At 43.8% G+C, this 12,976-nt stretch overlaps 2 protein-coding genes across 2 annotated transcripts in view; one reads left to right on the top strand and one right to left on the bottom strand.

Moving 5' to 3' along the window:
- Window positions 1-4,708, bottom strand: part of coch (coagulation factor C homolog, cochlin (Limulus polyphemus)) — a gene marked incomplete at both ends in the record, with an annotated part of 17,399 nt that extends 12,691 nt beyond the window's left edge. The window contains 3 exons of the mRNA XM_080751081.1: window positions 2,701-2,823; window positions 3,063-3,196; window positions 4,545-4,708. Coding sequence (XP_080607207.1) covers window positions 2,701-2,823; window positions 3,063-3,196; window positions 4,545-4,708 — 421 coding nt within the window. The remainder of the gene's footprint in view (window positions 1-2,700; window positions 2,824-3,062; window positions 3,197-4,544) is intronic.
- A 6,060-nt stretch (window positions 4,709-10,768) lies between these two features.
- On the top strand, window positions 10,769-11,764 carry LOC308306179 (glycerophosphodiester phosphodiesterase 1-like; the record flags this gene model as incomplete). The annotated part of the gene is made up of 1 exon (XM_080751080.1): window positions 10,769-11,764. The coding sequence occupies one exon, from the start codon at window positions 10,769-10,771 to the stop codon at window positions 11,762-11,764; it is 996 nt and encodes a 331-aa protein (XP_080607206.1).
- Window positions 11,765-12,976: the final 1,212 nt, after the last annotated feature.

The raw sequence follows: 12,976 nt of genomic DNA, 5'->3' as shown, positions 1-12,976 counted from the left end.
TTTTATTTTGTCTTAGGTCACAGCTGCAAAAACACCTTTTTCATCCAAGGCACCACTAAATGTCATTGTTACTTTATAGTACATCTCAGATACAAGAATGTGTGGAAACTTGAGTGAATAGTAGTTTCCATTAGGACAGATTGAAAATAACCTCATTCTTGACTTTTATGGCACTTTTATTCTACCTATGAGGGCGGATTCTGCCATTGCATTTCAATGACAATGGAGTGTCCTTTTTGCAGAAATCCGCAAATGGCAGCAAACCGCTCCATTCCCATTGAAAAGCATTGGCAGAATCACCCTGAAAGGTAGAATAAAAGTGCAGCGTGACTGTCCGATTAACCACTTGAACCCCATGCATTCCGATTCTGGGGGGAACTTTAACCAAAAAATAGTGAGCTTGTAGATTGTCTATTTTTGGAGAGCAGGTTTGGTGGTCTGTTTTTATAACTGTAGGGGGATTAATTGGATAAACCAAAGTGAAATTCCAAATATTATGAAAGTATTCTGCGGCACCCCTGGAATTGCATCACGGAACCCTAGGGTGCCACGGCAACCACTTGAGAACCACCACTGGTATAGTCTTTATTCCAAAAACTCAGCAACGGGGATTGTCAAACTTTTATTCTACCACTTTTTCTAGTCACATGTTCAAATACTGGATTCTGATTGGCTAAATTCCGGAGGTTATGGCAGAACAACCGCCGCAGTTGTGTGAGGACGAGATCAATGCGCCTCAGTGTACATCCGGGGACTTCAGGAGGTAGTCGGAACACCTTTCCCCCAACCAACATATGACGGTCGTAGCGGTCCTATGTTTACTAACGTGCGTACGACGTCGCCGATTTATTTGGATCCAATGCAATCCGCCAACTTTAAAGCCCCTTTTCTCTGAACCTATGCCTTTCTGGAAGCGAACAGCCTCTATTTACGGCCGGAACGGTCCTTCTAACTGACGTTAGCTTAGCTGTATGCTAGACATCTTTCTCTGCATGGAGTTGGCGTCATCTGGTGGTGAGTAGAAGATGTTGTTTGTGGAACTATTTGCTGTCGTCGCGGAAGTTTTATAGGCAATAATGATTGTAACTTAATATCCTTGCAAGTTACAACTATGTGTTTTCTTTCATGTATACGGCATCGCCTCGTCCGATCACCCCCTCACACAGGACATTATCAGAGCATAATGTCCTCTCACTCGGGGTAAATTGCTTACATATCAAGGACCCCCAATTTGATACGCATTATGCCACCCATTAAACCCCCATTTATACCATTTCTATTTCTACCCAAATGTTAGATAACATGATTTGGTCCGATGCGGTCTGTTATTTTAAAAGCAGGGTCACATGGTTTCTCAACATATCAATCAATCTATTGTAGAAAACGCCTCTGTCGGGTGGAAACTTCATACCGTATGTCCAAAACTGTTACTTTTCAGGATCCAAATACAAAAGCATAAAAAAGTAGCAGATCTACAAGCTATTTTTCGAGCTTGTGGATCTGCTACTTTTGATGCTTTTGTTTGACGCTGTACTGTAGTATGATGATCACATAGGGTGTTGAGTCACAATAAAAACACAAAAAGTAAAAAAAATAAAAAAATTGAGATAATATGGAGTTTCTGCCTGACAGTAACGAAAAAACTGCAAGTATGTCTTCTGTGTCCCACCGCACTTCCTGAATGGTATGTATACTGTATCCTGTCACACTTAGGAACCCAAAAAAAGACTTATGATGGGAGGAAAAGAACATAAACGATGATGTTTTTATCAGTTTTTTTTAACCACACTCACTTAGATCAACTCTGGGACAGATATATGACTCTATGGGGTTTCGAACAAGGCAGACCGCATGTGTGTGCGTGTGTGTGCGTGTGTGTGTGTGTGTGTGTGTGTGTGTGTGTTACTATACTTGTGAGCATTTGAGAAATAGACACTGTGAGGACCATTTCCCTGGTCCTGACGAGACAAATGGATGCTTTTGAGGTTAGATATGAGTTTTAAGACTTTAGACTTAAAATCTGAAAAAGACTAGGATTAGGAATAGGCATTTACAAGCTATAGGTTTAGGGATAACAGATTTATACTTTTAGCGAAAGTTCACAACGATCTATAAGCTCACAATGCGTCGCGCGGTGACGCATGCGATTTTTAGCCTTAACTCATTCTGTGCCAGATGCCAAAATGGCTCCAAGGTAGCTGTGCCGAGATTTTGTATGTTTTTCTTTACTATGCAATGAAAAAAAAAGTTTTTTTTTTATAATTTTTTTCCCCACAAAACAGAAACAGACACAGTTGTTGTGATTCAGTGGCAAAAAGAATTTTGGCAATCGGACAAATGGTTCCAGAGATAGAGCTGTTTGAATGAAAAAAAGTGTCCATCCACTAGAATGGACACACATGAACACACATTTTCTCAATCAGCTAAACGAGGGAGCGAACACACAAACAGAGAAAAGCATCTCTCTGATCTCAGGTCATTTTGACATCTTTAGAAAAAAAGAGCTGGTTAAACAGAAGACATTTTCTTTATCAAAGGTTTTAGAAGCCTGGGAGAGGTAGAGGCGGCGTAGGAGGAGGGTCTCTCACCGTAGGGGTGCGCGTCGGTTCCCAAAGAGTTTTTTTTTAAGTCCGAGTTAAGGAAGAAAATTTCATACCTTAAAATGACAAAGTGTTGAGTACAGTAAGAGTAAAGTCACACCAGTGGCCCTGGGGTCCTGGCGGCTTGTGATGGCGTTGTGTTGCAGTTTACCTGGCTTAACAGCAGGGGGCAGCGATGTGGTGTCAGTCTGACTGGTCAGTTCCAAAGGAATATTTTGAGGCTCTGTAACAGAGACACAGACAGACACACAGACACAGACACACACACACACACACACACACACACACACACACACACACACACACACACACACACACACACACACACACACACACACACACACACACACACACAGAGTTAGCAGTCTGTCTGTCTGTCTGTCGGTCTGTTAATCGATCGACCGATCAGTCAGTCTGTCTGTCTGTCTGCTTTTCCGTTCGTCCATCCATCCACAGACTTACTGGTCAGGCTGAATGAGGAGGTCCACCTGGACAGGGCCTGGGATTGGAACCCGTGTGAGTAGGAGCTCAGGTAGTTTGTCCGGCCCTGCAGTCTGTGGACTCTGACGATCCCCGCTCCAGACACCAGCAGCCCCCTGGACAGCAAGAAGGGAGTCACATCTCAAACGAGTATATATGCCTTAAACGACTCACACCCCACGTAGTATGTATGCAGGGACGGACCTGAGTCGCAGCTGTACTCGGTCTGCACCTGGTTTTCTTTCTACACCAACTCTCTCCGCTTGAAACAGCAGATCTACATTGGCTATTTCTGCCCGAATGATCCACCCAGAATTTGTTTTCTTATCACCTTCTGTAATCTTTTTATTGCGACCGTCAGGGAGCAGTTTACTATGAAAATCTCCACCGGCCGTCCGTCCGTCCGTCCGTCCGTCCGTCCGTCACACGTCACACGTCACACCTTTGTTTGTGTACGGTGTGATGTCATATATCTTCAGTATGACATCACACCACATGTGTACACAAACCTTTGTGTACGTTGCTGTGGCAACAGTCTGTTGTTGCTGGTCTGTTAGTGTACGTTAGCAACCACCTTAGCAACCATGGTTTTACCCTAGCAACCAACTGTTTACCCTAGCAACCAACTGTTTACCATAGCAACCATGTTTTTTTACCCTAGCAACCAACTGGGCATAAAAGGGATTCTGTTAGGGATCTCCATATATGGGCATAAAAGGGATGCTGTTAGGGATCTCCATATATGGGCATAAAAGGGATTCTGTTAGGGATCTCCATATGGGCATGAAAGGGATTATGTTAGGGATCTCCATATATGGGCATAAAAGGGATTGTATCCCAGATGATGCCCTGTTAGGAGATCCACACTAACAGAATCCATATATGGTCCTACCGACAGCTGCTATAAGCCATAGCATAATAATTGGTAAAACAAACTTTTGGCCTATTTGTGGAGATAAGCGACCAACGGTCGCTTATCTCCCGATTAGGGAGTCTTACTGGTATATATATATATTGCCTGGCGTTGCCAGCCTCTATCACAAACTTTGTTTTGGGAAGAGTCTGGGATTTCAGGAAGAGTTTTCATTTCTGGGGTTTGCCTCAAACCACGTGCCCCAAGCCTACAGAAACCACGTGCCCCAAGCATACAGCCCTGATTGGCCAACCCTTGAAGCTGGTTGAGGAAATAGAATCTCAATGGATCGGTGCCAGACCGTACTACAACACCACTACCGCCAGGGGGTGTTGTTGTGTTCGGTCTAGTTTATTAACCAGGCAAATATATATATGTATCTACGCACTATTATCAATGTGGTTACGGTGTCTATTCTTTCAATGTCATGCCAAAAAGCTTAGTGAAATGATGAAATAAGGAAAGAATTGCATCAAGACGGTTGAGACGGCTAGAAAATGAGTTGATGTATATCATGAGATCAGGTATATAGGCTCTATAATGCAGGTTACCGGTGCAGAGCAGCACCACAGATGCTGGAGACGGAGGCGTAGGTTCCAGTTCCAAACACAGACAGACGGTACAGCCCACAGTCGGACGGACACAGAACCACCTGGCCATCCTCCGTCAGGTCAGCTCCACGGGTGGAACAGCTGACAGGGTACGGCACTGAGATAGAACAGTTTCATCCACTTAAACACCTGGACAGTCTTAAAGAACTGGACTTGAGTTACACCTGCATTAATGCGTCGCGAACACGCCGCATTGTGAGCTTGTAGATCGGCTACTTTTAACCATAAGATAACCATAATAAGGAGTACATTTGTAGTGTGACGTCAAACAAAGTCTGCCCATTATATACCACAATATAGAAATGCCTTGTTAAAAGTAAAAGAAAGTCCTGTATTAAAAAAGTACAAATGTATCAAAATATAATTACAAAATATAATTACAATATATATATATATATATATATATATATATATATATATATATATATATATATATATATATATATATATATATAATTTACATTTGCAAAGTAAGTAAGGCTGTCAGATAATTGTAGTAGAATCAAAAATAACATTTCTACCACTTTTTGTGGTCACATGTTCAGATACTGGATTCTAATTGGCTTAAAACAGTGGTAAATCAGTCAACAACCTTGAGTTGGCTCATGGACCCCGCCCACTGTTGTGTTGCAGTTGTATAACTAAATAACCAAGTTACAACTGTGTTTTCTTTCATTTATATGGCAGTAGTGGTAGAAAAGCAATTTACCATTCGAGGGTCGTGGGTTGTTGGCTGATTTTCCACTGTTTCAGGGTTGTTTGGCACAAGGCGAAACCCTGATACAGTGGTAAATCAGCCAACAACCCACTCCCTCTCATGGTAAATGGCTTACTTTGTCTCTGAGTAGAAGTTTAAGGTGTGAACAAAGGAAATTATTACCTCAACATTTTACTGAAATAGTGCATGCCTACATGGGTAAATATAGGCTACTTCATTCCTTTCCACCACTGAGAATGACAGCTTATATAGTTTATGGTCACACAGTACAGAGAGTGGATATAGATAGGTTACGACGCTGAGACTCGCCGCATAATTATCGCTCACAGGATATAACACAGCAGGAGAGGACACAGTAGAAATGTACACTCACCAGAGGATGGGGAGCCCAAGGCTGTACAGGCCAGACACACAGCACCTGGAAGGAAGAGAGAAAGAGAGAGAGAGAGAGAGACAGAGAGAGAGAGAGAGAGAGAGAGAGAGAGAGAGAGAGAGAGAGAGAGAGAGAGAGAGAGAGAGAGAACAGGGGCGTCAATTGGGTATGGCAGGGGTATGCAGCTGCCATACCGTGGGTCCAGGGGGGAAAATAAAAGCTACTTTTAAATATAAATCCATGAATGACTCTTTGTCTATCTGCGCTGGTTATTATGTTGTTAAATTACAGTAAAATAACTACAAATGCAAAATTTAACATAATGGTCACTTTAACAAGGTATTACAATTATATTCTCCACACTTGTATTGTCCCCATCTTGACAAAATGGTATATTCCCAGGTTCTGCAGGTCGGCTGCACAGGTGCAAATCATTATTGTTAATTGTGGCACGTTTACTAACATGCCAAGTTTAGCTGCACTTGAAAAATCATTCCAGGCTGCCATATCCAGCCCAAGAAACCGTAGAAAACCGTAAAAAAAAAAAAAAAAAAATCAGACATCTGCGAGGCGTTGTGAGCATGTAGATCTGCTATTTTCACACTAGAACCGTGTTATACAAAATGTAACGCCTCTTTTCCATGAGGACTCCCATCTTTGCCATACCCTAGCTTTTGCTGAACTGACGCCACTGGAGAGAAACCGTTTCAAGTCCTCCAACAGGGGCTGTCTGATGGCTCAGCCAGTTAAGTGCATGCGCGCAGGGACCACATGCTCCTTGTGAGTCGCGAGGACCCGGGACAGAATGGGACTCCCATGACTTCTGGCATGGGAGCCCCAGACGTCTCTCTGACCTGGAACTAACTGTACTATTTATTACTGTTTATGGCCATCTAATGAGGTTTTAGGAAAATAGGAAAATAACAGTCAAACAAAAAAACCTTTTCCAACAGAATCAGCTGTGGAATGTTGGGGTAGGGGTGGCGTGGTGTGTGTGTGTGTGCGTGTGTGTGTGTGTGCGCGCATGTGTGTGTTTTGAGGAGAGGTGCTCTGTCATGTCATCGGCGGAGAACAGAGTCTGTTGTGATCTGAGATCATCTTAAAGGAGTAGTTCACCCTCAAAGTGACTTTTTTTCTATTGATTACTAGTGCCATGGAGATTTGAGTTCAATAATATTTTTTGTATTTGTCGCATTCCTAAGACAAAAAATGTATTGTAGTAAATGTACCCCCATTGATTCCGGATGGGGACCCAAATGCATTCGGGTCCCCATCCAGAATCAATGGAGGTACATTTATTGTAATCAAATTATTGTCTTAGGAATGCGACAAAAACCTAAAAATATTATTGAACTCAAATCTCCATGGCACGAGTAATCAATAGGAAAAAAGTCACTTTGAGGGTGAACTACTCCTTTAAAACAGTTGATCTGTAATGGAACACTTCTCAAAGGACAGTAGAACAAATAGGATACTGCATGCCTGCATAATAATTCATGAATATCGTATTATGTACTTTTTTAGCTGCGTTTAAAAGTGAGCAAAACTAATAGTTAACAGAATAGTAGAATGCTACCGATACTGTAGCGAGGCAAATAGCCAAGCCTGAGTAGTACATTTACCATATTGTACAATAAACAGAAAACAATAGAAGACACATATACTGTACATATAGTTGCTGTCAGGCAGAAGCCAAATAAATGCGTAACTTCATCATACAAGAGTGTCACACCAAAGTAGTGAAATAGCTTGTCTACTTGTAGATCGTCTAGTTTCACTATTTTAAAGTGTGTTTTTTTTAATAACTGTATTTCACTAGAATACAGTGATGATATTCTCGTGAAAACAGAAAACAATAAAACAGATATAGATTACTCTAGCTGAGCTGCCGTTACCTAGGAGACGCAGCACAGCATTCGGCTCCATGATGGACATACAGTAACAACTGCAGACAGATAAACAAACAAACAAACACATTATTATTATCAACGTCTCCACTGGACTCCTATACACAACCTTCCAGAGGCAATTAGCCGCTTCACACAGCAAAATCCTTAACTCATCAACTTTGTAACTTGTTGAAGGTGTACAAATGCTGGTTACATCTGTGTACTTTCTCACTAGTTAAATAGTTAAATGAACACTCGTGATTTAACAGTGAGTCAGTCAGTCAGTCAGTCAGTCAGTCAGTCAGTCAGTCAGTCAGTCAGTCAGTCAGTCAGTCAGTCAGTCAATAAAGTAGTCAAAGGTGTCAGTCAGCCAGTCAATAAAGTAGTCAAATGTGTCACCCAGTCAGTCAGCCCACCACTCAATAAGCCATCGGTCACTTAAACCACTGGTTCTCAAAAGTGGATTCCAGGGAGTCTATAGATTCCTTTATGGGGGTCTAAATTGACCCTTACAATTCTGTACCTCCGACAGTATACACATATCGATATACATTATGTATATGTATACATTTGTACACTGTCAAAGTTAAGGGGAGACCTTCAAATTTCAAAGTTTGAGAACCACTGACTTAAACCCTCTAGGCTTAGAAAACTGCACCTACCGGTAGGTTGGCTCTGTACTTGGACCGCTTTTACCCCCCAGCTACACCTAATCTCTTGGCCAAATATAGCCAGTCTGCATGTGCTCACAACATGAGCTTGTAGCTGGGTCACACTAGCAGTCAGCCAGAAGTAATTCACACAATAAAACTCCTCCGTGTTCATTTTAACCCCGAGAGAGAATACAAAATTGCCCCCAAATGGACAACAGTGAGCCAGTCAGTCAACCAGAAGCAGCCATTCCAGCAAGCAGCCAGCAACAAGTCGGCCTGATAATAATACCAGCAGTCATCAGCCAGGCAGTGATCTCAGCATCTCAAAGTCACAGCAGGTGTTTGAAATGACCTCTGCTACACACACACGCACGCACACGCACACGCACACACAGACAAACAAACAAACAACAGAGAAGAATAATCTACCTCGCACTCTAATAATCCACCAAAAGAAAAACACTTTCCAACTCCTTTCAAATCCAAGCTTTCCAGCTGATAATTTCTTTTAAATATATTTTTCCTCAAATTTCTAAAGGTCACCTTTTTTCCCCCCAAAATTGCGAATTTTAAAAGAGAAAAATGATGGTGTGACTTTAATCCTCAACGGGTTGAGAGAGCTGCCGGAGTGATGTGATGCAAAAATGTGTCTGGGCCGTCCGGAGAGAGACAGGGCTCCTTAAATAACCTGAACACCCCTCCGCCACCACCTCCACCTAACACCTGTGACATCACTGGAGCTGGGAGGGGCTTCCTGTAGAGCGACTGTTGACGGGTCAACCTGTGAGGTGAAGTGATGAGAGAGAGAGACAGAGAGAGAGAGAGAGAGAGAGAGAGAGAGAGAGAGAGAGAGAGAGAGAGAGAGAGAGAGCAGGGGCGTCAATTGGGTATGGCAGGGGTATGCAGCTGCCATACCCTGGATAAAAGTTGGATAAAAGTTAGTTCTGAATATAAATCCATGAATGTCTCTTTGTATATTTGTGCAGGTTATTATGTTGGTAAATTACAGTAAAATAACTACAAAGGCAAAATTTGACAAAATGGTAACTTTAACAAGGTATTAGAATTATATTATAGGTATATATAATTATATATTATATGTACTTCTTAAAATAAATATATCATGCCTGTTGCCATACCATAGCTTTTTCTGAACTGACGCCACTGAGAGACAGAGAGAGAGACAGACGGAGAGAGAGGAAGGGAGAGAGAGAGGAAGGGAGAGAGGGAGGGAGGGAGAAAGGAAAGCTAGAAGAAAAAGGGTGAGGGAGGGGGGAGTGGAGGGTATCAGAGAAGGAATGGTACGAAAGGGAGAGGGAGAAAAAAAGAAAGCATAATTGGAGAGAAAGAGAAAGGGGGGAGATTAAAGGGATAGTTCACCCCAAAATGTTTTTTTCCCCTATCGATTACTCACCCAATGGAGACTTGAATTCAAGGACATTTTTGTTTTTGTCGCATTCCTAAGCCAATAATTTGAGCAGACTCTTTGTGTCTCCATAGGGAACAAAGCAGGCTCTTTGTGTCTCCATAGGGAACCACTGCTGGTCATAATTGGCAATTAAAATTATTTAGTCTGAAGTCTTCATGGGGTGAGTAATCGTAGATGTTTTGGGGGAACTATTCCTTTAAAGTAGAAAGAGAGGAGACAGACAGACAGAGACAGAGTGAGAGAGAGAGAGAGAGAGAGAGAGAGAGAGAGAGAGAGCGTACAAACTCTTCAGATCATCCTTTTCCAACTATTCTGCACAAACATCTCCGCTTACATTTAAAGCTGTACCTCTCATTAGACATATTAGAGGACAATATACTTCTGATGAAAACAAATAATGTGCTTTATAACAAATGAGCAACAATCAAGAAGTTGAACTCAGTTTTGGCAGAGCTTGGATTTCAGATGTCACATCTACTGTTCAGAGGGTCCAAGAGGGACTACACTGAATAACTTTTTAATCTACTTCTATTGCTGATTTTATAGTTTATCTTCAATTTTGGAAAGTGCAGATACAGAAAAATGTTAAGGCAAAGTTTGTTTTCTTACGATGCTTATAATGTTTGGCCCGCAAGTATGGGCTGCAGACCATCTGCACTGCGTGTACGTGTACGTGTACGTGTACGTGTACGTGTACGTGTGCGTGTGTGTGTGCGCGTGCGCGTGTGCGTGTGTGTGTGTGTGCGCGCGCGCGCGTAGAACCGGCCAACGGATTAATACCATCAATATGTCCATACATGGAGATCCGGTAGTCCAAGACCTACTGATCTGAGCAATATGACCATTTATGGGCATTATACTAGAATAAATCACATGTGTACCTTGAGAATCGACCAACTGACTATAAAACTGATAGAGGTCAAAGGTTATCAACCACCAACTCAATCTCTCTATTTGTATTGTAAATATAAAATGACCATGTTGCTGAGTCGTTCTCAGGCACAAAGGCAGAAGATGACAGTTTGCGGGACTTGCATGTTAATGGAAGGAACAAGCAGTTAGTCGGACAAAAGCAAAGAGTTCCAACTCTGGACACTACATCATGCTCGGAGATGATGTGACTGCATCCGTGCTCGTGTTCTCTGGGGTTCTGCTGGGAACCAGAAGTCCGTTACTGTCCACTGGCCTCCTGGCTGCCTCGTACGCCCTCTTGGCGGCGTTCCGGTTCCCTCAGGTGCCATCGAGCCGCGCGCGCCAGGTGCTCCGACCTGCCACGGCCACGGGCTCTTCCGCGGCATCCGCGATCGCCCACCGCGGCGGGGGACACGACGCGCCAGAGAACACCGTGTCGGCCATACGGGAGGCCAGCAAGAACGGAGCGTCAGGCGTGGAGCTGGACGTACGGTTCACGTCGGACGGCGTCCCCGTTCTGATGCACGACGACACGGTGGACCGCACGACCGACGGCTCAGGCGCTCTCAGCCGGATGAGCTTCTCCGAGCTGGCTGCGCTCGACGCAGCCGCCAAACATCCACTCAGGGACACGTTCGCTGGCGAGAGGATCCCGACGCTGCAGGAGGCGGTGGAGGAGTGCATCAAACTCCAGCTCACGATCTACTTTGACGTCAAAGGCCAACCGGTCCGGGCGGCAGCGGCGCTTAAGGAGTTATACAAGAAGCATCCGGTGCTTTACGACACCAGCGTCGTCTGTTCCTTTAATCCCAAAGTCATCTACAGGACGAGGCAGGCTGACCCGGGCGTGGTCACGGCGCTGATCCACAGGAAGTGGAGCCTGAGTCACTTTGGAGACGGCAGGCCACGCTTCTCGTCGCCATGGGAGCACCACTGGGCGATCCTGATGGACGTGGTGCTCGACTGGGCGCACCGTCACCTGCTGTGGAGGTTGTGTGGAGTCTCGGCCATCTTGGTGCATAAGGACTTTGTCTCTCCGGACTGTGTACAATACTGGGCCCGGAAGGGGGTAGCGTTGGTAGTGTGGACGGTCAACACAGCAGTGGAGAAGCAATACTGCCAGGACCTGTTGCACGTCAACTATATCACGGACAGCCTAGTGGGAGATTGTGATACTCATTATTGACATGAGCATTAAAGCACAATTCAACCTTTGATTCTTCCACTGTATAGATAGAATTACAAAAACCCTACAGCTTTCTTTAAAATAATAATACAAATTTAAACTTTGACACTTGAAATAAATATCAAGTATCAAATAAATATCAAATACATATAAGTATCAAACACAACACACGTGCATATCTCCTTGTATGGGCCGTTCTGTCCATGACATCATCTGTGGTGATGTCGGTCTCTGCGTACTTGCTATGAGGTTAGTAACGCGTGACGTTAGTCTCGTACTAAGCATAGTGTGTTACACACAAAGCCAGATGCAGGAGCGGTTTGCACCGCTCAAGAACTTGCCGTGCGTATCGCTGAGGACCCAAGGGAGTGTAGTGTCTTCATGTTTGAAGTCGGTTGGGTTGGCAGTTGTCCAGAACCACCGATTCGCATTCTCATACTTTATATGGGCACATGGAGGGCCCTGAAGTCATGAATATTATATTATAGCACTGACTAGCCTCTAAGGCTGGATTTACAATGGCAGCCAAATCCAGCCTGAATCTGTCACGATTGCGAGGGCAGGAGGTTTAGGACCCAAATGCAGACAGGCAGGCGGACTGGAGGCAGGAAAGCTCAAATGCAACAGAGTTTATTACAAAAACTCACAGGAATCAGGAACAAACTGAGCAGGAACAAACACCGGTGACATACACTGTACAACAACGATCTGACAAAGGAACTGAACAGACAGGGGAGTATAAATACACAAGACTAAAGCCCTTTGCACACAGGACAGTTGCGTTTTTTTCGTTTGCGGCATGAATAAAACGCATTGGATTTGGTGTGCAAGGCTGTGCGGAATCGGCGCTGCGGATCCAAAAAGTTGTCATAAAAGGAGTGATGAGTTTCTCGATCGAACTGGGTTCGATCGAGAAAAAAACGCACGGCGGCAGCCACTCGTCGCACGGCTAATTCGGAGCCGGTGTGCATGAGGTCATAGAGAATCATTGTTTTCTTTTTAAAAAATTATATTGTCCGTTTTATCCGTGCGGTTAAACACGCCTGTGTGCAAAGGGCTTAACTAGACACAGGTGAAATCAAACATACAATCAACACAGGGATTGGCTGGGGCACAACAAGACACAGGAGGAGAACATAACTAACTAGTAAAGTCTTCAGAGATATCCGGGTTCCCTGTCTACACGGTTCCAGTGAATCGGATATTTTTCAA

Source organism: Nannobrachium achirus (genome assembly GCF_963921795.1).
Source record: "Nannobrachium achirus genome assembly, chromosome: 20".
Classification (NCBI taxonomy): Eukaryota; Metazoa; Chordata; class Actinopteri; order Myctophiformes; family Myctophidae; genus Nannobrachium; species Nannobrachium achirus.
Note: the sequence above shows the minus strand (reverse complement) of the source record. Positions and strands in the feature narration are given on the sequence as shown.